We start from the raw sequence: 22,161 nt of genomic DNA on the forward strand, positions 1-22,161 counted from the left end.
TAGCTTCTGACGAGTCATCAACGAAGTGTGTGGTCTGGCGTTGTCCTGGTGGAACACTACACCCTTCCTGTTGGCCAATTCTGGACGCTTCTGGTCGATCGCCTGCTTCAAGCGGTCCAGTTGTTCGCAGTAGATGGTAGAATTAAGCGTCTGGCCATATGGGAGCAGCTCATAGTGGATGATTCCCTTCCAATCCCACCAAACACACAGCAAAACCTTCCTGGCCGTCAATCCCGGCTTGGCCACTGTTTAGGACGATTCAACGGCCTTCGACCACGACCGTTTTCGCTTGATATTGTCGTATGTGATCCATTTTTCGTCGCCAGTAACCATCCGCTTCAAGAATGGGTCGAGTTCGTTCCGTTTCAGCAACATATCGCAGGCGTTGATTCGGTCCAGAAGGTTTTTTTGCGTCAAATCATGCGGCACCCAAACATCAAGCTTTTTTTTGTATCCAGCCTTCTGCAGATGGTTTAAAATGGTTTGGTGACTAACTCCCATCTCCTGGGCGATGTCACGAGATGCCACATGCCGGTCTAACTGGATGTAGTCCATGATTTGATCGGTATTTGTCGTCACAAGTCTTCCGCCGGCTGGCTTATCCATGGTGTCGTTTTCGCCGGCTCTGAATCCTCGAAACCATTCCTCCGCGGTTCGAAGTGATAGAGTATCATCCCCTAAAACACCATTAATCTCACGGAACGTTTCTCTAGCGGATTTGCCTTTAACGAAGGAAAACTTTAAAATAGCGCGAATTTCGGCGTTAGTGAACTCCATGTTTACACGTCTATAACTGTTGAACGCAATATCCAAACTAATCATGCATAGCGTCGTTTTGTAGGTTATGTCAAGACCTTTCAAATTATGTATAGTATTGCCAGATACGAGCTCTGTAGCGTTTTGTACATAGCCGCGAAATTCAAAAGACAAAAAGGCGGAAGGGAGATATTTGACAACCTTATATATATGCACTTTTAAGAACTTTTTGATTCACCCTCGTAAGTGTTTTATTATGCACGCAAATAACACCATATACACCTCGCATATAATATATATTGTAATAGTTATCACTTACCGCTCTTCGTTTGTCAGCAGTTTCTAAAGGCAACGTCTGTCCCGGTATGGATGCGCGACCTCTGAACATTTCCATTACTTTCGCCATTGCACTCGGTCGCCTAGTCTCCGGCGCAGTGGTCAGCGTGTGATAATACTGCAGGCAAATAATTTTATGTAAATATACCCGTTTATGTAAATATAACGTTTAGTAGTATATAAGCAGCAAGTCTTTAGCAACTTTTAAGGAATTAAAATATTGACCGTTGCTTCTCAGTGCGTGTATGAAACGATGTACACAAAAACGTTGCCGATATTCCCGCAATGTGCGGTATACACATTGCGGGAATGTATATATCGCAGATTGCGGGATGTGAATAACGAAGACTCGATTTCTTCGTATAAATCTTTCTATAGGCAATGTATACGCTTTTACAACAGGGTCCAAAATAATGTTAAGAAACTTTCTATTGCTAGATAAAAATATATTTTTTAAAGAATGTTTGGAAGCTTTGGAGCACATTGTGTAAAGGGCTTCAAAGAAGACGCCTTGAGAATGAAACGTTCGCGTCCAGGTAATGGAGGGTATTTTTTAAAGATATGTTTATGTAAATAGACTCGCTAAGGCGCTTTCGCCTATTCTTCTCCTATTCAAATTTAATCCAATAAGAGATGTATGTTGAGATCTATTGTATATAGATTAAATAATTTTGTAATTTGAATTAAATCATAAATTAGACGGATGTCTCATTTCTCTTGTTAAATAAAGGCCGTCTAAAGTTGTGCAACAATGTTAGCCTCATATATACTTTAAAAATGTAGTACAGTGTAAGTTTTAACCTCTGTTGCAGTTTGAGTTCGTTGTCAGCAGTAATGAAATTATTTATTTGCATTGATTGAGAAAGTTATTAATAACGACTTCGTTCATACAAAATTTTAATTCAATTTAAAATTCGACGTTAGCGATAAGAAAGACCTGATCGCATAGTTTACCTTAGAATCGCTGCCGGGATGTGGATGGGCTGAACCGTCCCTAATTTTTACAGTTGACGTGACTGTTGAGCTGGATCCAGATTCCGATTTGTTCCTTTCCGAGGTAGAAACTTCGTTCTTTTCTTTGCTTCCAGAATTGGATTTTGTCATATTCTAAAAAAAGAAGTTAAATTAATTCAATCAATTTATCATCATCAAGATAAAAAAGGTCGTTACAAAACCATAGACGAAATATCCAAGTGATATTATATGCGCTATACCTGTACTGCAGCTTTTACTTGTTTCATAATCGATGGCTGTTTCTTGGCATCTCCCCGTGGACGCGATTTAAAAAGATCAAACAAGGCTGGCCGCCTGCTCACACCGCTAGTACCTGATACAAAACGTTAAAATATATGTAAATTATAATGAATAGCCAGTGGTACTAACGTTAAAACTCGAGAACGTTTTGGTCAAAGCTACTTTCTTTGCCATATATTTGTTAAGGCACAGAGACAGTTTCTTTACCAAGTTTAGAAAATATCTGAGAGAAATAATAACGCAACGCTTTTCATTTTAAAAAAGCAGTGAAAATATTTGTGTACTTATAAAAACATTTCGTATCGTTGTTAACTATTAAAACTGTAAATCAATCTCTACTCAAAATCCTAATTATTTTGTACGAGTGTACTTAGTCTGTCGGAACAACTAGTTATAAAGAAAACATAATAACAACCAGAATTCTCTGTGGATTTCATGCAGCTTTGTTTGAGGTTTTGCGACTTATAAAAATAATTTCTACAATGTATAATTTATAGAAATGTTTACTTACTCATCGAGTTGAAAACGTAAACACGAATTCGTAAAGAAAATCATACATTGGTTAATTATTAAAATAGTTGAAGATGAACGTATTCACGCGTGATTGTTTTCGCGACAAGTGCTTTAGTTTAATAATTATTATTAATATACTGATTATTATCGTCGTGGATAACGTTTATTTTAGGTATTTGAAAATATATTTATTTTCTTTCTACGTAAGATACTTTGTGTTTCGTTGAATTATACATACAAATTCTCTTTAAATTAAATATATTACTCACTTCTGCCGAAAGAATAATTATTCGACAGTAGCGAATTTGATTACAAGCAATAGAGCAAAAAGACAAAAACCCTTCAAAATGTACTCAGGTGTGGTAGATTCTAGAGTTTTCATAATAATAGAGAATTACGCTGATGGCGACGTGACGATCTTTGGAGAAGGCCTTGCAGTGGGCGTCTAGTTCTCTATTCCTCATTTTCATTCATGAAAAACTCGCAGTCATGAAATACATCTGAAGGAAATACAGTATTACGTCTATGAGATTCTTTTTATAAAACTCTTGCTTATTAAAAATTTCTTTCGAATCAAAATTCAAATATCCATGTATACGCTTTTACAATAGCATTCCAGACACCTTTCAGAAAGCTCCTACAGCTAGATTTCAATCCAAATATTGTTATAATTAAAAACAACACACACACACACACAATATTACATTTCAATTCGGAATTCCTCGTTCATACATGAACATTTATTTTGTTTTCTCATTGTTTTGATCCTATCGATTTTATTTTGTGATATAAGAATGAGTGGTGTGATAAAGAGCACTCAATGTCTGTAATAGCATTACATTAAGTACATACAGAAGCAAAAGATTATAACGGTATGCTCTAAAAACTGCATAATAATTTAAGTTTCGGGAAAAAGTTTCGTGTGTGAAAGTGAAAGAGATAAACATATGATGATCATTATTTCCTTTTTAGCTAGTGCTCGGCACATCGTAATCTTGTCCATATTAATGCTCTTATGTATTGTCACGATATGTCACACATGTAAATTATACAATATTAAGCTAGATGTCTGTTTCGATGATATCGAGTGGATCGTACCGTCTGCATTTTTGGACGATGTACATCAACAACTTCAGTGCTGTTCCAGTTACGATTCAATTAAGCTCAATAATAATAAGTAGATACATACATCATGTTAATTGTCATAGTCATGGTAAATCTAATGTTATATAATTTCAAAATTCAAATCCCGGGGATTTATTTATCGTGTAACGTTGTGACGTATAAGCTATGAAAACATCTCATTAAAAAGAAAGTTGTTTTCCACAAAAAAAACGGTACGTTGTATTCGTCATTATAAAACAGTCGACAGTCGCCGAACCCGTACACATAGCACAATTGCCATCGTAGCTACAATTGCGATTTAGCAGTGGCATGTGTATTCCGCCGACATTACGAGTGTTACTGCTTATCGTCAAGTTTCTGTAAGTCCAAATGTAACTCGTATCGAGAGGTAATGCTCTAATTTGTTAACAAACTGTCCTTTCATAAAATCAAGTCAAGAATTAACTATATATTAGGACCTTGAATAAGTTCTCGCTGTTTTTTGAAAGATGGCGTTGCGCACAGAGTGCCGCAACGCCATCTTTCAAAAAACAATTTCGTAAGGTAACAAATCACCAAAGTAGTGCTATATGTAACCACAAATTATGGTAGAATAGAGTTTACCACAGTGTCAACTACATATTTATTTGCCTTTTGTGAAAATTTTGCGGGGAATTTTATTGCACTGCTTTATTCAGAAAAAATCTGCAGCAGAAGCACACAGAATTCTCGTTGAGACATACGGTGACAATGCTTTGTCGAATACAACGTGCAGAGACTGGTTTAGGGGCTTCAAAAGTAATGATTTTGACCTTGAAGACAAAGAGCGTTCTGGAGCACCGACAAAATTTGAAGACAAAGAATTGGAGGCATTGCTTGAAGAAGATCCACGTCAACAAGGTCATCAGCCCACCGAGGACACTGGATTTTGCCCACTCTCAACCGGTCCTGTTGGAAATCTATGTGAAACGCTTATGTCCAGCTCTGGAAGTCCTACGGCTGAAATGATGACGTTGATGGCTAAAACATCTCATCACAAACCACAAGCCTCGAATTCAATTTCAGACCTCCGCAGGCTGAATATAATATAGTAATCGTGAATAATACTTGAATTATGTCGTTATAAATTATCGCAATGAAAAGAAGGTTAAAAATTTGAAGATGAAAAAGTTTCCTAGGCAAGTGAAATATTTTTAAAAAATAAAACAGAATATGTTATTGATAAAAAATATTGATTATTATTGTAATTGGTAATTACGGATGATATGGCTAATGCAATATTATTCCCAGATAATAACATTTGAAAAGATCTAATACTACATCCTCAGTATTAAATTTTTCGACCCCGAGCATAGTATGGGCTGAAAAACAGACTGCGCACTATTAAAATGAGATATCGTATGTGTTTATACATATATATATATATATAATCGAATCAAATGGGCTAAACTGAACGAACCGCTTATTAGATTGCATTACAGACCATTTAAAATCTGACTTGGACAAGGAGTACCAAAATGTAAATGAAATGTGGTTCAAATTCGAAGATCTAACGGTCTCGGCAGCAAAAACTATACTAGGAGAGTCAAAAGGCATAATTCCAAATAAAGACCCTAGTTGGTGAAACGACACGGTGAAGGCAGCAGTGCGGACCAAAAAGGAGCATCCGAATCTTATCAAGGCTTGATAAGATTCGGAAAGCGACGAGAACATAAAAACATATAAAATAACCAAAGCCCGCACCAAAATTATCGTAGCCCAAGAAAGACAGAAAGCTAGAGATAATTTCTATAGACAGTTAAAGGAAAACACAGACAATAATGATATATACAAAATTGCTAAGCAGCGCCAGCGCAATACATTGGACATAAACATAAATAAATATATCAGTTAATGGTAAACTCTTGACCTCAAATAATGACATCAACAAAAGATAAAAAGATTTACGTCGAATTATCCAACGAAGAATTTTCAAGCGAAAAACTCCCCTTCATACGTGTGACCTCAGGGCCTATCGAAGCCATAACAGAATCCGAAGTTAAAGTAGCGATACTAAAGATGAAGACAAGAAGGCTACAGGGTCAGATCAAATACCTGCGGAGAATGGTAGCTAGAAAGTGACTTACGAAACTCCTAAATCTTGTCCTCGCGTCCGGTACAATGTCAGACTCCTGACGGAAGAGCTACTTAATACCATTTTACAAACATAAAATAGACATTTCACTTTGTGGAAATTACAGGGGGATAAAATTAACATCACACACTTTTAAACTCTTCGAAAGAATTATTAATAATAGACTGCGGCTGCTAACAACGGTCACGGAAAACCAATTCGGCTTCACTGCTGGTAAATCAACGTCGGACGCAATTCAAGCCATGAGAATTATTATGGAGAAACATAGATGCATAAAGACGATTTACATATTGTCTTCATTGATCTGGAAAAAGCCTTCGATAGAGTGCCAAGACAACTTGTATGGCAAGCTCTGAGGTCTCAAGGCCTCCCCGAAAAGTATGTCTCCGTAGTAAAAGACATGTACTACAACTGCACGACCCAGGTGAGGAGCCCAGCAGGACTCAGTGACCCGTTCGAAGTAACAGTTGGCGTTCATCAGGGATCCGCCTTAGCCCATTATTATTTAACTGCGTCATGCATTACCTGACAAAGGATATACAGAATGCCTGACCATGGTCTTCTACATGGCTTTCTATATGCAGACGATATTGTTCTTGCAAACAAATCAGCAAATTTTTTGCAGAGAGACCTAAACCTATGGATTAGAGAGCTAGAATCCAACGGCCTCCGCATAAGTAAATCCAAAACAGAACACATGCACTGTACATTTGCACCAACACCAACACAATGCCATAGCAATCTGAACATCAGTGGCATTTCAATATCATCCGTCACTGAGTTCGGGTACTTAGAGTCGACCTTAAGTACCGATGCAGACTAAACCGCTGATGTCAAGAACAGGGTACAAACTGCATGGATGAAGTGGAGGGAAGTGTCAGGCGTTGTATGTGATAACTGTATGCCCATTAAGACCAAGGGTAAAATCTACAAAGCCGTTGTCAGACCAGCTATGCTCTACGGCTCGGAATGCTGGACTGTAAGTCAGAGACACGAGCAAACACTTCATGTCAATGAGATGAAGATGCTTAGATGGTCGGGTGGCGTTACTAGAATGGACAGAATACGGAACAAATATATCAGAGGATCGTTTAAGGTAGCCCCGATCCCCAGCAAATTACAAAAAAATAGATCGCGATGGTATGGCCACATTCAACAGATGACCACGTGGGAAAAACTGCCTTAAGCCTCCCAGAATTCCCAAGAGGGAGAGGGCGACCAAAATATGATATATATATCGTGTATATACTATAGAATTACCCTCGCAGAGTTTTACAAACATTAATTTAACCGTTCTTTAAAAGGCACTAATTTGTCTGTAGTGTGTGCTAATCCGATTACAGGTTACATTACAAAAGTAGTAGTACCATGTATGGTTTGCTGGTACATCTGGTGGGGTTGACCATCGTCAGCTGAGCCGCGTCGCTTGCGCTCGCCAACTGACTGCAAGCTCCTGGTGATGGCTGCATCAAGCCTTTGTTCTGAAAGATAATAATATACTTCGTTAAACACTCCCTCATACCTCCTAAAATCCAGACGTAAAAACAAAAAAAACGGTGTATGTAGTCTCACATTGGGTTCTCATCCATCCTAACTTTCCTTTGTATTTATGTTCAACTATTTGTAAACACAAGTGCATTTTCGGAATAAGAGAAGTGAAAAATAAAGAAATTTGCTCTGTAATAACAACCAAGGCGACATTCAAACGAAAAATTAGATTTACCTTCACACTTAACGGGGTAAATAATGATCTGAACGGCTTCCAAAATTATCATCGACGTAATAATGAATAAATTATATATACTATACACAGGTTAGCCATGAATACAATTACAATTCAAAAACACTATATCAAATTTAAATTTGGAATAAACATATTCCGCACCGATCGGTGTTTGATATTTTTGTATTATAAAAAGAGAGTTGAGTAATAAACAATTAAGTTAATTAATAAAGCAATTTTTAAAACTCTCCATCCGCTTGATAACAGTCGTATGTTATGTACCGAGCTTTGAGCAGGTGCAATGAAATTTCCTCAGTATCCTTAAGAAAATCTGGCCGTAGAGGTAGTGTTTGTACGATAGAAGCAATCGGAGCAAAATAGTCAAAGAAATCCGGTCCAAAAGAGAAATATTTTATCTAGAAAAAAAAAATTTGCGCCTAGAGCTATATCGCGTATTTTAAAAAATATTTGGAACCTGCAGTCCATAAAATACGCAATGGTCATTATTTAACAGGTCACGCGATAGCGAGCTCACCGCTTGGAGCGTTCGGACGTGTCTCCCGACTTTGCCGCCTCCAGTATTGCTAAGTCGCAATTTGGTTTGCTGCCTTGCACCCCGGTGCGAGGGATTCATGCGCATAGTATTAGGAAGTGCGGAAGTCCTCGGACTTTCCCGCCACCCTCTCTGCCTGTTAAGCTGCCTGTTAAGTCCTGTGCCCCTGCGCACGGATTCGCTACGCTCGGCGTTTGGAGTGTCGGAAGTGTCCTTAGTAATTGACGCAGATTATTGTTTCTAACTGTTAGAGAACGTCTAAGGTCGTCCCTGAGAAACCGGCAGTGAACGTACGTTCAGTCTGTGAACGGTCGCAGCCTGCGCTGCTCCTGTCGCTTCGGTCCGAACGGCTCCTTCGTCGTGCCAAGTCAAGAAGCAATCCGCACCCGAGCCACATGGTCATGGTCAACATCTGTCGGCCTGCCCGCTCTCCGCGCCTCCGCGTTCCGACACCCGTCGCGCGTCGTCGCCGTTATCTCCGCCGGGGGGGGTCTGCGTGTGACTAAGCACTGTCTTAGGGAATTATATAAGTAAGGCTATGGCCGTTAGGCGCGTTTTACGGACTCCGGGTTACTCCGCGTCCGTACGATCATTTAGGATTCAGTCTTTACCGAGCTTAGTTACATTGTGACGCTCAGTAACGCCAGTTTACCTTCCGCCGGACACCGCTGTTCGACACGGGGGTGCCCAGAGTGACCTCAGAGGTCACTTCAACTAGACTACCGCGATTCCGCGCTCTCCATCGTTCCGTGCTCGCAGTGTCCTTCCCTCGCTCTTACCGTTGGGCAGTGCTGAGTAGTTCGACCCCAACCTCACGACTACACTCAACGCAATCTTGGCGTCACTACACGGGCCCTCCTTTCGGCGAGGACCCGGTCATCACCTTCGGCAGTAAGATGGCCATGAAATACCCGGACGAGTACAAGGCATATGCCAAGGAACGTCCCACCCGCTTTCTGAGTGACTCCCCGCAGTCACCTGACACCCCTGTCCGCTATGAAGAGCGAAATTCCCTCCCCGTCGATGACCCGCACCCGAGCGACAGTTCGTCGGACTACACCTCCGGGTCCGAGTATTTAGGCGCGGACTCGGAGATGGAGATCGACGGACCGAAGCCTGTTCCCCAAACCGACGACTTCACCCTCGTCACCGGCAAGAGGAAGAGGTCACTTCGTGCTGCTCCCTCCCCCACTCACCGCGGCAGTACCAATGCTTCACGTGATCCCCGATGCGTCAAGTGCCTGGGGAATCCCGGGACTGCAGACTGTCCCCGTCTCGCGGTCACAGAGACACCCGCGTGTGTCCTCTGTAAGACCGAAGGCCACCCCGCCAATTACAGTGGCTGTCTTAAGGCACCTGAAAAACGCTGCGCAACCACCTCCGCGACTAACCTCCTCAGCTCCCGCGGAGAAAGTTTCGAAGTCCACTTTGAAACCTCTTCTCTTTCCTCCGTTCCCAGCCACTTCAGCCTGGGCGAATCCACTCTACCCGAGAGGCAAGCCCGCCACCGTTCCTACCGCCCCATCGGTTGCTCCCGAACAACCGAAACCCATGCCTGCCAAGGAACTTAAAGCCCTCGCACAATACCTAGCCAACGAAGACCTCGACGAGGTCTGCATCCTTGCCGCAAAACTCGGAGCGCTTTCTCTGTATTGCGGAACACTCGGCCCTTCTCGCCGCCCTTAAAGCGAAATTTAAATAATATCCGCTCCCCCGAATCAACGCCATGACACACGCCTCACATCGAGCCCCGGCGGTCTCGATGCTCATGTCATGCACTACTCACCTACACATGACACGGCGGCCGCGTCCGTCTAACCCGCGTTCAAGCGAGGGCGGTCCAGAGAGGCCCGTGTCTCTCCCGACCGCCGAGTAATCCTCGCTTCGTGCTATACGTACTCTACACCCCACTCACTACACTATACACATACATGGTTATAGTTCTCCGCGTGTGGACGTCATCGTCGTAACTGAGGTATGATCCCCAGCGTAAAATTTTTAGTCCATGGACCTATGTTTCCACAGGCTCAATTTCGATGAAGCTGTACAAAGCCTAGACCGGCTAGCAGCACAACTTCTAATACATCAAATAGCAAATATATTTAAAAGATAATATAAAAAATCAAAAGAATGAAAATCAAAACAACTTAAACGGTATTCCATTAAAATTATAGACTGACGATATTTTTTAAGCAATATTCTAATAAGATTATGCTCTAACCTCCATAGAAGCTTCCTAATCAGTCGGCTAAATAAAACGTGGCAATTATCCGATCTCAGTGATTTTTTAGCCGGGTGTTAGTTATCCAAGAATAACTGAGCCGTATTTTTGTGTAAAATAGGATTCTTGAGGAGGTTAAACTTCGCAACAACACACTGTAGCATAACCAGGAATTTTTTTTTAACAGGACTGAGCACCAGATCATAAAACTCAATTCACACGAGCATGTTTGGAAACGAACGTTTCGGATTTTATAAATGCCGAAGACTTAGCAGTCATCTATGCCCGATCTTAATCCGCTGAATTATAATTAAAGTTTAATTTGAAAGTGTGGCTCTAAACGCAACGATAACTTGAATTCCGTGCAACAGGTCACAACATTGGCAGCAAAGAATTTTCCCATGGAAAAAGCACTTGACCCTAAGTTTAAAGGACTATGTTGTACCCCATTAAGATAACTGTGAATAAGCTTCATATAATATTTGAATGATTGCATTAACGTATACGCTGACACATTATACTAATAAATATTTTATATAATCCAGACCAGTTTAAATACATCCAAAGAAACTATTTTACAAGAAATTCCGTTATTTGCACATAGAAGCACTTTACAATAATATTCGTTACGCTCAACACCCTTCAGATACCAAACGCATTCGTCACAACAACACAACCTACTGATAAGTTTAATCAGCAGTGTGTACTTTAAATATGCAATCATTGTAAATAAATACGAAAAAATTAAATAAAGAAAATTGTTATTTAAAGCTAAATATACCAACAAATATTTAATAATCACAATCTAAAACCTGTAGTGTATTTATCTATTTATAACCGATAAATTACACTCCTCTTAGGAATTTTAGTTATTTACTCTGCATTCCAGGAGTTGAGTTAAATATGCGATTACTAAAATAAAATATAGCCATAACAAACACAATTTATTTACTAACTAGGCAAATAATGAATTCTAATAATAATAATAAAGCAAAACTTCTTCTCTTTTGTCGATTTGCTGCAACCATCTAAAGGTAGACACTACGGTAAGCAGTGTATTGGAGTGTTTATTATTTCATATTTTTTACTATGATTTAACCTAAGCGACGATGTTTGGCCAATCGCCAGTTAACTACATCTCAAATAGTACAATTAGCTTACTCTAGCCAAACGTTACGAAATTGCACATCTACGCTCTTTGCTTTAAGTCTAATTTTATTTTTGTTTTGAGCTACCGGCTGATCTAGCATCGCACATAACACGTCGTCATGTTTACAAGTGCACCTACACAAAACAAGTCGAATCGTACATGTATGTATTCACTAGGTGACATAGATTTACGCAAATTCAAAAACCATCTATCTAAATACCTCCATTCAAGTAACAAATGTAAAATGTGTGCAATAAACAATTACCTCGCTTTTGTCGCCTATCGTCGCTACCTCTTCTCTCTTTTTCTGTTTTTTTCATTTCTTTGCGCGGCGCCTGTGAACCCCAAGTGCCGGATCTTGATCGGTTAGATTCTTGATTCCTTGCTTCATTATATTCCGCGGATTGCCTGCGTGGGTCTTGTACCTTAACTTTATTAAGGTCTTTTGGTGTTTGCTGAAAATTATAATTTTTTTTTTAAAATAAGGCATAAACTAAATTAAGTGAAATTCCTCCCAAGAATTGAACATTTTGACTTCTCAGGTTTCATGTGTATGTTAAACAGATTTCATGAATTTGCGATATTCACACTTGGCAAACGAATAGGGCTACAAAGACATAGTTATTACTGTACATGTTTAGAGTAGTATCCGAAACATCAACAGCACTGGTTCTTAAAGAATATTACAGTATATTTATTTCAAATACAACAGCTTATATAACAATAACAATATTGAATACTATGCAGTGCATGACATCACCACAATAAACATTCACACATGAGCATTAATTATGCAGTAACAATAATTGCTGTTAAACAACATAAATAAATAGCCATTATCCAAAAACCATCTGGGTTGAGTTTTTTTCTAGTAACACTACTAATTTTAATACTATTTTACTTTTATATTCAAAATCAACCATATTTTATTGTTTAATATTGCTATTGTGTTAAGATTGGGAAGATCCGTGAACGTATCCGTAATCGACATAGCCTAGCGGACTGGCAACTTGAACTGGCAATGGCCAAATCTCAGCGTGCAAGACCACCAGAAACTTAAAGTGTGGACACCACGGACCGGCAAGCGCCGCTTAGGATGTCCCACAAGGAGGATAGACGACGTTTTTACTTTAACACCGAGTCTCATTGGAAATCTATAGGTACCTAACCTATGTTTAGTTTTGTATGTTCTACAGCTGAAATGAGGATAGTATATTGTTAATATTACCTTAGGTTCTTCCATTCGCTTAACCCATATATCTTCGTAGCTGGCCGGCGGTTCATCTACCGTAGATCTTATTTCTATTAAACTACTATCAAAATAATTTTTATCGCGGTGGAGATTCTGTCCTGTGAATATGGATCGCATACTAGGTCTTTGCTCTTCGGCACCTTTAGTACCAAAATGGACCGTATGAGCGTTATGAACTTGAGAGCGCAAAACTTTTTCCCATGGTGCTGGAGGTGCCTCTGCAGGCATCACAAGAAATTTGTGCTTTGCTCCAATCACGGTATGCTTTGGAATTTTTCGCTCTTCTTTTGCAAGGTCATTGTTTGCAGGTTGCTGAACATTATCTTGAGCAAAGTGTTCTTCGCTGTCGACGCTCATTTGACGTTCCATACTTTCCATAAGGTTGATATCCGCGCCCGTATTCAACAGAACGGCCAAAGGATGCACACTGCCGTCCTTCTTCTCATCATCTTCGTCTTCTTCGCGACATTGCGACAGACGACGCCGTTCCGCAAACGGGAACGGCGAGTTAGAAGTATGACTTGAAAGATTATTACAGTGGTTCATAAAGTAATGCTGAAAGAAACTATCAGTTTCAGGGGTGCCAGCACTATCCCCTTGGATAATATCCTTCAAGGCTGCTAGGGATGTGATGGTATTATAGTTAATAGCATTAACCAAGTCTTCACTGTCGGTCGAACTTCCTGATCCACTGCCGCCATCGTCGACTGTTAATTTGCTTACTCTACGACATTCTTCCGGCAAATTATTATCTAAAGTTTCAGGGTCCATTTTTTCCGTCTTCTCATTTTTATGTAGGCTATTATTAACCGCGGTATTCGAATTTTTATCTTGTTGGGAATCCATTGAACAACAATCGTCACTAATTCTTTGAACAGTAAATCACTAAATTACCATTACCAATAATCACACATAGTCACATGATATAGTTTTTATTCAATCGCTGGTTACGTAATGTCAAACCAATTTCTCTGATTTCCGTCTCCCGGTTGTCGCCATTCCGCAATAATTTGGATACAATCACATTCCAGCATATATTTTTCTGATCTGAAACAATTTCGTATTTAAGAATTCACGTTCCTCTTTCTCTATACCATCACCTTCAAACTAATCAAATTCCAAGATCAAATAAGTGCCAATTAAGTGCAAATTAGTAGTAATGATGAGTTTCTGTTTTATCTAGCTTTAAACAGATACGTAAGTACTTTATGAAAACATATGGCAACCATTCTAGATATTTATCGAGATTGCGACGAATGAAAAGCGATATTTAAGGCAATTTGGAGACCTGGGATGGCATTGCTCTTCTGATGCGCTTCGGAAAAGGTTGTTAAGCTAATATTTGGGCTAAGTATCAAGAGCAAAAATTAAAGTCAAAGCTATCTGATTGTGATACAACAAAGAACCGTAAACGTGTGAAACAATTGTAACACGTTGAATCGTAATTAATAAGAGTAGCATTAACGGTAGTGCGCCAATTGTACATCGCCCGTTAACTCACGCACTGTTTGTGCGCTTAGGAATGCACAGAGCCAAGAACAGTACATAGGGCCGAAGAGCCTACTGTTTGTTTGTTTATAAAAGCGTTTAACATTTATAGCCTAGTCAAATTTCAAACTTGGTAGATACCTCTATTAAATACACTTTATTCAATTTTACCAATAACTGACTGCACTTAACTAAATTGAGTTCGTTACCCCGTGAGCAAATTTACGTACTCTTCTGCTTTAGAGGGCGATTCCACGTGATTTCGGGACTTTGAGATTTTATATGGAGTCATAGAACACTCGGAACTAAAGGTAAAGATAAAAAGTGGCACTACCGCCTCCATAATGGATTTTAAAGAACGCTTCATTACCAAAGTACATGTAGTTTTTCAGCTACGTAAGGCAGATATTTACATATACAAGCGCTATTTATGTATTCATATTCTCAGATTCTAATTATTTTTGAAAACGGCCTGTTCAATTAAACAATACTACTTTATTACAGAACAAATAGGTATATTCGGGGTCGTGTCAGATAAAGGATAAATTTATTTCAAGACAATAAACTTATATTACCACTGTCATATCATTGAATATCATTATTATAGATGTTTAATATTATTCGGCCCTTTGGCAGTCAATAGCTTATTATGTATATGTACTAGGTATAAAGACAAATATAGTTAGGAAAAATATACCTGTACATGCACATAAGAGGATTAAAATAAATCTCCATGTTTATGAGCGCAGAACGCACTGTATCACAAAGAATGCGACAGTGATCACATGTAGATACTATCTTGAGATGGAAACGTAAAAAGGTTATTATTGACGAGATAACGATAAACAGACTTAGGCTAATGGCTTTATGAGTTTTATTTGGTTCACTAATCTATTATAAGTACAGCTCAGTTTTTTTTTTTTCATTTAAAAGAACATGGCGAGGTTAATTTTTATTATTATAATATTTATTAAATATTCGTTAATATTTAGTTTCTTCATTGCAATTAAGGATCGAGTCATAAATAAATCTTGTAGATGGTCTTAAATTTAAGTTTAAATACAGATGCCTAAATGTAATTAATATTTGATTCATTTTAGTTAACTGTCACAAGTCGTAAATCCGCTACAAACCTTACGGACTGGGAACTATCTGATCTATGCTATATAAAATATAATAGTGTTTGTTTATTATTTAATAACAATATATAATAAAACCAAAAAAAGTCTCTACTAAGCTTGGGTTAAAAGAAATTGTACAAATTTTGTGAAACATATGCATAAATGTGAAGAACTTGTTCAATAACTGCAAAAATTAACTATTTTTAAAAACAATTAAAGTGTTCAAATTTGAAGAAGAAAATATGTTAGTTTCTTAAACATTAAGAATATTTTGCCGGAAAATTTCCATTTTTTCTTCTACTACTGCAAATATTACGATTTTAAAGATGTTGAATATTTTTATGAAAATGGTTGCAGATCCAGAGGAAAATTATTTTAAAAGGTAAAAAAAAGTGGCAACATATTATGATACTGAATGTATCCACAAAACACTATACATTACCCGTTTTGTACCAAAATAGTGGGCTGTAAAATTAAAATCGCTTATAAGAACTTTTCTATAAAATGACCATTGTGGCAGTGAACAATTAATGCTAATACTCCATAAAACAACGCGCTCAAAGCAATCTAAATTGCCATAACGCAGTTATAGTGTCACGTGTCGCCACGCAAGACATTTACTAGCAAACCACTAGGCTTCTGGGATTTGTGCAGTTAAGCTGTTTTTTAAATGTTTCCAGTGTTATTCTAAATTCATTAGCATATTTCAAATAATATTTGTTATTTATTTTTATAATACTTACATTTTAATTCTAAAACTGAGTGGAAAGTTTACACATCTGACCTTGACTTTCATTTATTATTGATAGTAATATGTCAGGATCGTCATAAAAACATTATATGAGTGTTTTATCCAAATAATATCAAAATGGTGTTGTCATTTTTATGAATCAATATGTTCAATCAATATTTTATGAATCAATATCAAAAAAGACAACACCATTTTGATAATAATAAGTAATTTTGTTACTGTTAAAATCTAATAATTCTTAATGCGATTTGTTCACAACAACTGAAACAAATTTATTTATCGTAACTTCTCATCAATCACAGGGCAGTTATTAAGTAGTTCAAGTCGTAGGTCGGCAAATATTGAGCAAGGCCAAAGTTATCAAGTCAAAGAGTTTCTATATATATTTGTGATAAGCTCGTTAGCTTATCAGGCGGTCCTGTCTTTAATCAACCAACAGTACGATAAAAATAAACTCAAGCCGGAAACGAATGATTGTACGCTTAATGACAACTAATATTTCAGTTAAACAGTTATGTTGGGAGCTACTACTACGCATCTCTTGAATACCTAAATCGAATATCCTGAGGAATGATTGATGAACCTCGAATACTATAGCTATATAAAAAACATTTTTACAAACTGTTCGTAAGTTGGTAAGCAAACTAATTTATAAGAAATAACCACCGAGCAAGATGATAGTTTGTAATAGTTTCCGCGGATATATTAAATGTTGGAGCGCAGCTAATTTGTGACAGCGCGTGTTATGACATTTACACTTTTTTTTTACTTTACTAGGCCACACTTCTGCCCAACTGACATTTCCAGTGTCCGCAGGTTAAAAGAGGCGGGGCGCCGACACTGTTTAGCCTTTTTATAGGCAGCAGAGCCTAACCTCGCGCCTATACATTTTCTCCATCTGAAAAAACTTAAAACTCGAGAAAAAAAGGAGCCGAAAGTATAACATAGAATAGAAAAATTTAGGTGTCAATATTAATCAAAGCCTTTAATTTTCAATTTTTTATTTAATATTTTATTTTGGTTCTCCCTAGATATTCTCAATCTCTTATTATCTCATTAACCACATCTACTTAATACTACATAAAAATAACATCGATACTTATCTATATATAATCCTAACAGATTCAGAGTGAAAACTTTCTCACCTTCAACATTGTATTAGATTTTTCATTTTGATTTTTTTATTTACTAAAATTTTAATGTTAACAATGGTCGGGAAACATCTTTTCACAAATACCGTACATAAACTTGTAATAAGATATCTAAGGCCTGTTTTTATGTCGGGTTTTGATAGAATTGAAAAAGTCATTTTTAAAAAAAGCAAGTTTGTAAAATTTTGTGTCGAGCTTTTATTTAATTCTTCCTGATGAAAAAGTTCGACAAATTTTAAAATTTTATTTATTTCAAAATAAAATTATGAAGAGTGGATCACATACGACAAGAACATGCGAAATAAATTGTAGTTGAAGATCGGTCTGACTTCACAAACCGGTAAAACAGAGTTAGCTCGAATAAGGTGATGTCGTGTGTATGGTGAGATGAGAATTTATATTATAAAAATAGTATATTATAAGCTTTAACTGTTAAAAAAAACGAAACGAAACGATTCAGATCGCCCATAAAACAATGGTGAAATTGAAGCAAGATTTTGGGAGAAAACAGCCGGAATGAATCCATAGAAGGGTTGGTGATGATAACGCTGAACCATATACATTTTTAGCTACAGCAAGGATTAAAAACTGCATTGGTAGGTGATAACGCATCCGCCACATAGATGTTTAGGTTTCCATCACATTCGATCTCTTTAGAATTCTATAGGCAGCTTAACTTAAACTACCTATCGCGAATTTTTGATCATAAGTATTAAAATGTATACAACAACAAAAGCATACAACAGCGAAATGATATTACTACCAGCAAGATCGAATAGAGACATCGAACAAATGACACATTATAGTTCAATTTAAATAATATTTAAAGAAATATGTACCAAATATTCTTTTAAAATGCGTATTTTTTACAGATCGAACTCTATAAAAAATCTATTCGCGATACATAACATAACAAGGACAGTCAATATGGTGATACCTCAGTGGTAATCGTGTACCAGGAAGTATTAAATCTTATTTATTTATTACTTTAAAAGCGTACACATTGCTGAACAGACAATAAAATCGACTTAATGACAACTGGTTTAATTAGTTTGCGCTCAATCCAGAATATCATGCGCTATCTTGCTTTTTGAGGGCCACAATATTAATTGTATCAGTATCATTACTGCTTGCAGACAATATAAACGCAACTTTTGTTAATGATATTGTCCGCTGTTTAAAGCTTAACTGGTTATCATTATTCAATGGTAACATACAAAATGAGGTAACTTCTCTATTATAAATTGATTAAGAGAAGAAGTATGACTCTTTGATTATGAGTTTAAGGTTATTGAAGTAGCGTATGTGTTAATACCATGTTTTTTGGTTTTCTCTACCTCCTTCAAGGTATCCATTTTTGTACAGAGGTGCGCAATTACGGTCAACGTGTTGTACTTTACTCTTTATAAACAAAAATATGTTTGTACGACCAAAATTTCGTTGCAAAAAATATTCGCTGATTATTTTATTCATTATCACCAAGCTTTCGAAATAACTATCAAAATAGCAATCACATAACTCTTGCCAGCGTGCATCGAGTTTCTGCAAGGATCATTGAAGAAAAATTATGTAATGATTTTTTAACCAATCAATGAATGATTATGTTCAGGAATATTACCCTGTCTCTGGCTATTGCACACCTAATTAAAAAAAAGAAAAGCGATTTTCTCATGTCAATGCCGTCGAAAAAATACAGGGCTTTTTAAAAAAGAGTATAAAACTTTATTTTTTGGCAAATGGCGCGAATGAGATTCTCAGAGCGTAAAAATGATTTTTTTATCTCCTACAGACAAGTATTAGGAAAATGTTGTAGCAATTATTTTAAATAAAATTACATATCCAATACCTTTAAATTATTAAAATGGGGTTAAATCTAGTTTTATTTTTAAAAAAAATTAGACTTTTTTAATAAAACAAATATCAAAAATTATGATGATGATTAATATTTTGATGGTTAAATTCATAATATAATAAAATGATAAAAATTTTGACAGCTCTATCAAGAAGAATATTGTTTGGAGAACCTCGATTTTCTGTTGATCATCCAATAACCGGTGGTTATTTAACAACCGCAAATCAAAATCAACGTTGTTTTAATATATTTACGCAACGCCAGCGATGTGAAATAATAATTAACATGATATTAATCGTAAATTAAAATTTATGACTTTTGAAACTGGAAGTAACAATCTTTGAACAAATAAACAAAATTTTTAAGATATGTAAACAACCATTTGTGACGTAACAGACCATGTCGTCATTTTACTCTGTTCGAACTAGACATGTAGAGGCAATTATTTCGCACATTAGCTCTAATGACTCAAACTGTTAGTGCTATGAGCAAGAATAATTTGAAATTTATGTACTTTTATACTTCTTCACTATTGAATCGACTCTTCCAACCACACGGATGCGTCTGAGCATAGATTCAGTCACATACTTATTATCACTTGTTTTTATCAGCACAAAGGAAACAATGTAACAACATACTGGTCAAAAGAGTTATGTTTATTTAGGACACATTGTTATGATTTAAGCAGATTTGTTTTTCATTTAATTGTTTTGTATTTTCATCATTATTTTTAATTAGAGATCAATATTTACATAACATATGTCACATAAAAATCAATTACAAATATTAAAAATACACAAATTCTATTTTGAAATATTCAAAATGCACATGTCCATTTAAAGTGACCAAAATTAGATAAGGAATTATTATGAAAAAGTACATTTAAATAAAATTCATGAGTTTAGGATTTGTATAAAATATTTTTAATCATTACATGGCATCAATTACCCTTACAAACATGTAATATTCAAAAAATATCAATTTAAATGAATTTCTTAGAATAAACAGATGAGCAAGAGACATGCATATTCTGTTTTAAGATGTAATTATTACACAAATACTATGAAACATTTTAAGTTTTTTTATAGTTGCTTGCTGCTTTAAGCTTCCGGGGATTAAGTCTTTCATCCATCTTGAATTTGTCTTTGATTTAAAATTGACCATTATATACTAAGCTTCTAATTTCTTTATTTTTTGATACCACTACAGCTAAGCTTTAATATAAATAAAGAGAGAACAATGAAAAAAGGAAAATTCCCTCACCTTATATATTTGAATTATAACTTTTTTATTTTAAACATATACTTTGTTCCTGAGTATTTCTCCTGTGTTTAGATATCGTAACATAAATGTATTCTCATGAAAACATCTAAGCAACTAATTCTGTAAATGCTTTGATGTACCGTTTTCTCCTCCCAAAGACTAATGTAAATCTATACACAAGTTCTGCTCTTTATACAAGTTTGCTCACATAATGACTAATATTTTATTATTATACTCAGAGTCGTAATAATAAAAAATTACTATTATCAAAAATTTAAGTGAATATTGATTTCTATAAGATATATATTATATTTGTAAAATTACAACATATCTACTACCAGGCATTGGTTGTGATTGTTAGATAATTGAATACTAAATATTTTCTTTAATGCCTTTCATATTTCACTCATTTCAACTTATGGATTTATTTAAACAGTGGAAATTTTATATATTAAAAGTTTCATAAATATCCAGATCAATAATTTGACCTCAAAATAAATTGCACTATTTCTTAAGATGCTAATTATATGTATTCATAAATAAAGTCAAAGTAAATAAATTTATATTCATCCCAAAATTAAAATAGTGTGAGGGTATTTTTTATTTATCACAACTGAATAACAGCATTAAGGTTTTTCTTTTTTTTTTGTTAACATTGGAGTGGAAATATTGTAATAACTTAAAAATTGCCATCATATTAAACCTAAAATTAGTATGATTGAACTTATAATAAACCTGTACCTAAAGTAATAATCAAATATTCGCAATAATCAGTTGCTATTGAGTAACCATTTATACAAGTTTGCTTGTACACAGTAAGCACACAGGTAGTGCACACAAGAAAAAGGAGAAGGTTCTTCTGCGCTGATTAAAGAGTATGCTTTAATATAAAGCAAATAGGTTTTAAAGAGAAGAATGATATAGAATAATGAGAATACAAAAGTATTACGATTGAAACAGAGTCAATAGAAGGTTGTACGTGCGTTTTAATGAATACTAACTAAAATCGAATCGAACTTTGTAAATTTGTAAACAACACAATTTGTAAATGTGTATTATTATTTTCTTTAATAATACGAAATGGGATGTATAATAATACGCGAGACTCCAATTGGAACTGGTAAAACAAAAGAGACGTGACCAAATTATTAGTAGAACAAACCGTAAACACACCAACATCACCAATGCCAACGTGATTGAACTTAAATTTTAGTCACTCACATTTTGCACGCACACTAATAATTCATAAAATCTGTCACGAATGAAATTACTTTTAGATTTTGTTTAAAATAAACACTAGCTGAAATCGCTACCACAAAATGAAACAATTTACCGACAACTCAAACCAGAGACTACATCAAGAAATATTTATATAAAATCCACAACTTTTTATTAATCTTTTAACTAACAGGTGTCGCTATTGTGGCGCGCATTTTACGAATTATTATGTTTTAACAATAATTTAGTAAATTTAAAGAGACAATCAAAAAATATATTTACAAATTAAGACGAAAGATTTAAATGTATAGTAAATACCAG

The 22,161-nt window shown here is 36.1% G+C and overlaps 1 protein-coding gene across 3 annotated transcripts in view; it reads right to left on the reverse strand.

Annotated features, from left to right (window-relative positions):
- LOC137927239 (uncharacterized) overlaps nucleotides 1–21,956 on the reverse strand; it is a 60,587-nt gene extending 38,631 nt beyond the window's left edge. The window contains exons 1-7 of one of the 3 annotated variants that reach the window (XM_068771416.1): nucleotides 21,844–21,956; nucleotides 12,973–14,043; nucleotides 12,010–12,199; nucleotides 7,465–7,578; nucleotides 2,307–2,419; nucleotides 2,047–2,199; nucleotides 1,076–1,210 (exon numbers count right to left, since the gene is read on the reverse strand). In XM_068771416.1, coding sequence (XP_068627517.1) covers nucleotides 1,076–1,210; nucleotides 2,047–2,199; nucleotides 2,307–2,419; nucleotides 7,465–7,578; nucleotides 12,010–12,199; nucleotides 12,973–13,842 — 1,575 coding nt within the window. In that variant the 5' untranslated portion in view covers nucleotides 13,843–14,043; nucleotides 21,844–21,956. Of the gene's footprint in view, nucleotides 1–1,075; nucleotides 1,211–2,046; nucleotides 2,200–2,306; nucleotides 2,420–7,464; nucleotides 7,579–12,009; nucleotides 12,200–12,972; nucleotides 14,044–16,047; nucleotides 16,092–21,784 lie in introns of those variants that run through there. The other 2 variants (XM_068771327.1, XM_068772124.1) reach the window with 2 other exon arrangements.
- Nucleotides 21,957–22,161: the final 205 nt, after the last annotated feature.

This window comes from Battus philenor, unplaced genomic scaffold, assembly GCF_028537555.1.
Source record: "Battus philenor isolate CCGP_79_NKW_IND1 unplaced genomic scaffold, ilBatPhil1.0.hap1 SCAF_1, whole genome shotgun sequence".
Taxonomy (NCBI): Eukaryota; Metazoa; Arthropoda; class Insecta; order Lepidoptera; family Papilionidae; genus Battus; species Battus philenor.